Genomic DNA, 4,161 nt, shown 5'->3' with positions numbered 1-4,161 from the left:
TTGTTTTCTTTTCAAATGAAATTTATTGAAGAAACTGAGAAGCATATTATAGATCAAACAGAAAGCAAAAAAGACTTAGTTTTGTGGAAAATATGTTCAAAAAGCATGAAAAAAAAATTTTTCCAACATTTTGCTTCATAAGCACTACAAAAATTTTCTAAATCAATTTTTTAATTTTAATTGTTGCACAGGTCTGTAGCAATAATTTGGCTTTAACAGATTGAAAAAATATCAATTAGTCGACGAGTTATAGCCAAAAAACCATATAAACAATATGCTGAAAATCGGCATTTGACTGCAAAGTTCGAAGGTCGATTAAAAAAAAATTCGAACTAACATAAACAAACGCCGTGATACGGGTCTTCTAATTTAGCCTCTATTTTCACCCCTCACTCTCAGAATCGGCCTAACTTTTGCTAACCTGAATTTGTTCCACAGTGTTATAACACCAGAAAATGCCTCTTATTTTCCCCCATACCAAATCGACCCAGCCCAATGTATACCCAGTACATACCCAGCCCAATTCTTAATATTCTCGGGGAGTTTGTTCTCCGGGAACTTGTTTCTGCCGGGAAAGAAATCCTGCAGTAATTAACTCCCAGGGAGTAGAATTTTCCCCGAAAATTTGGGTGGAAATTCGAGCTTCGAAAAAGCTCTGACACTTTTTTGACAGCTCAACTCCACCATCTAATATAAAAAATCCTCAGGGAATTTTTATTCATGATAGGAGGAAAGGGAAAAGAGAGAAAACTCCCAGGGAGTCTCTGTTCAGAATCGGCTCAAGATATGCAATATTCATCCCAGCGTATTTCTAAATAGGGTTGCCACCTAATCTTTAATGTAAAAAACTTACTTCATAAGATACACTTGTGATCAGCTAATTAAGCCAGCAACATTTTGATAAATTTTGGCTATTTTGCTTTCGTTTATTTAATGTATATTTTTTTTCCATAAAAGTCTAGCTCATTATATAACAAACACCATATAAATCCAGATTTCAAACTTCTTGAAAAAATTATGAAAATTCTGCAAAATTTCAGCTAGATTTTCAAAATTGTCGAATTTATTTTGTATGGAAAAAAATTTGTAATGCAGTCAGAAAAAAAAATATTAAAACTCAACGAGATTTTTTAGCAACTTAAAACTTGCACATTATTGCCCTAAAATTTAATGGGTTATTAAACTGCATACTCAAAAAAATTCTAAAAAATCTTAATAAAAAGTTGAAAATTTAGCTGAAACTTTGCAGATTTTTCATAATTTTTGCACAAAGTTTGAAATCTGGATTTATATGGTGTTTGTTATATAATGAGCTAAACTTATATGGAAAAATAATAAACATTAAATAAGCGAAAGCAAAACAGCCAAAATTTATCAAAATGTTGCTGGCTTAATTAGCTGATCACAAGTGTATCAAAAGTCAATATTTTTAATTTATTTCCAAAATACAATTTTTTAAGCTACCTAAATGACCAGTACTTCAAACCCAAACCTTGAAACTTTCAAAAGTGTATGTATGCACTTCGAGCAAAGCTCGGTCAACCTGGTTCTTTCTAATTAAAGCGACTCATATTTCTTATTGAATGACATCAAAGTTTTAAGAATCCGTGCGATGGTTTTGGAGATGTCTGGATTTGAAAAAACCGCTGCATTTGACCTTTAGACCTTTCGTAACTGCCGTAGTTGTCAATTCCGCTCCAAAAAAATTATACCGTAATACTTGTCTCAAAAACATCTATCGACGTCCATACTTATTTTTTTAGTTTTTGCAACGTTCGGATTCTTACCTTATACCGATTGTAATATGTATTTATAATTTGTTTTTAATTTCTACTTTACTTTAATCACCTCTGCTTCTTACAAGTAAAAATTTATCCTTTATTTAACTTTAAATAAAATATCTTCATTTCGAGTTGTTATGACAATAGTTATTTAATCTTTATAAGCATAAACCATAAACCTTGAAATTCTTATTTATAAAACTCATGCTCCTGCTCATCTTTTTTAATATTATTTTTATAACCTTTTTCGAAGTCCTTACCTAAAACGATATATCGGTTCTCTCTGACAGCATGCATACCCGCCTCTTGACAAATAGCATTAATATCTGCTCCAGAGATCTTGTCGGGTCTCGCGACAAAATCTTCCAGGTCCACATCTTCGCTTAAATTCATTTTTGATGTAATTGTGGAAAATATTAACCTCTTTTGCCTTCTATCTGGAAGAGGAAACTCAATTTTTCTGTCAAGCCGACCAGGTCGTAAGAGTGCAGGATCCAATGTGTCGGCCCGATTTGTTGCCATAATGACTTTAACATTCGTCGTTTGATCGAACCCGTCCATTTGATTCAGAAGCTCCAATAGGATACGCTGCACCTCCCTATCGGCCCCTGTCTGAGCATCAAATCGTTTCGTTGCGATTGCATCAATTTCATCAATAAATATTATAGCTGGAGCGTTTTCCTTTGCTAAACGAAAAACATCGCGTACCATGCGGGGTCCTTCACCGAGGTATTTTTGAACAAACTCAGAACCCACAACGCGAATGAAAGAAGCGGTTGTATGATGGGCTACTGCCTTAGCTAACATAGTTTTTCCACAACCGGGTGGTCCGTACATCAACACCCCGCGCGGGGGATCAATACCTATAAAGTCATATGTACTTAAATAAATATATTTAAATATACATATAAGATAATAATATATTTTTCTATTGAAGATGTTTTTGGTATGGTTTAGTTATTTGTACAACGATTTTTGGTTGCTGTGCCCAAATGCGTGATCGGAATCAAAAAACTTTTACACACTGTTAGACAAGAGTCTACGCTTTATTTAATAAAAAATTACTACAGTCTAATCAATGAAGTTGAGGTACAGAGTTTTTTGCAATACGGGCAACTGTTTTTTAAATATTTAATTTTTCGCTAGTTTTTTATAATAATATGCTTAATTCTACAACAAAAGCCTAAAAAAAGGGTTCCTAACCTTGTGCAAACTTAAAGAAAATTCTGCAAGTTTTCATTAAAATTTGCTCTTTAGAAAAAAGTTCAATATGCAGGGTTTAGTCCATTNATCGGTAGTTTACGTACGCTTGCTGAAACTGGTTTATGCTTACTCACAATTGACCCGAACGATGAAAGTAGGGGATGGAAAACATTTGCGCGGCGATCGGATGTCTTGTTGGGCCGTTTAAATGGAATTGCGCAGGAGTCTAGTCCATTCAATTCATTTTCTCCATATAAAAAAATTATTGAAAATTATTTAATATTGAGTAAATTAGCGACACTTTCAACAAAAAATTTGACAAAAATCAATGGTAAGTCCCAGCTAGCTCAGACTTGCAATTCATTTTACTAAAATTGATTGGGCTAAAAGCTGCATAATAAATTTGTTTCTAAAGTCTAATTTAAAAGTGCAATATTTTAATGAAAATTTGAGGAATTTCTTAAATTTTGCAAAGGTTTGGAACTCTGATTTTTGAGGTTTTTTTTGAAAAATTAAATATTATGTATAACCGTAATACATCATAAAATTACAATCCCTGTTCGGAGTCGGCGTAAAACTGTAGGCAGTGTTGGCAAAATGTTAATCTGATTAACGATTAAAACTTAACGATTAAAATGTTAATCGCGATTAACGATTAAAATTAATTAAACGTAATCATCTGTATAATTAATGATTAAAATTATTTAAGAGTTAATCGTTGGTTGTGATTAAGATTAATTAATTTTAATCATCAATCGTTAGTTCGATTAAAAAAAAAAACTATTTAAATGGTCTATGTAGCTTGTCCGCATTTTGCATCAAACACATTTACGGTTATTCTTTTGTGTGTGACGCTTATAAAAAACACATAATACTTAAAGGGTGAACACACCAAAACTGCGACACTTTGGGAAGCTTATAACTTACCCAAAACGAATTCAATATTTTGAAATTCAAATACCATAAGTTGACCATGACCTTAGTTGAACGTAGAAGAAATTTCATTTGAATTTGATTCCTAGTTGAGTTAAAAATGGCAACCGAGCTAGAAACGAGACAAACCATTTTGCACGAGTTTATAAATGATCCGGCCTTAAGTACACGTAAAATTGCTAAAAAATTAAAGAGTGCACTATTCGACAGTTTGCAGGGTTTTAATCGGTACAAATAAGGCCTG

At 32.6% G+C, this 4,161-nt stretch overlaps 1 protein-coding gene across 1 annotated transcript in view; it reads right to left on the bottom strand.

The window, feature by feature from the left end:
• Positions 1–1,854: 1,854 nt before the first annotated feature.
• Rpt3 (26S proteasome regulatory subunit Rpt3) overlaps positions 1,855–4,161 on the bottom strand; it is an 11,629-nt gene continuing 9,322 nt past the window's right edge. Inside the window, exon 4 of the mRNA XM_017630755.1 lies at positions 1,855–2,644. Coding sequence (XP_017486244.1) covers positions 1,971–2,644 — 674 coding nt within the window. The 3' untranslated portion in view covers positions 1,855–1,970. The remainder of the gene's footprint in view (positions 2,645–4,161) is intronic.

The sequence above is a fragment of the Rhagoletis zephyria genome, unplaced genomic scaffold (assembly GCF_001687245.7).
Source record: "Rhagoletis zephyria isolate East Lansing unplaced genomic scaffold, Rhagoletis_zephyria_1.1 Rzeph_scaffold_08090, whole genome shotgun sequence".
Lineage (NCBI taxonomy): Eukaryota > Metazoa > Arthropoda > Insecta > Diptera > Tephritidae > Rhagoletis > Rhagoletis zephyria.
The sequence above is the reverse complement of the archived record's forward strand: the minus strand, read 5'-3'. Positions and strand labels throughout refer to the sequence as shown.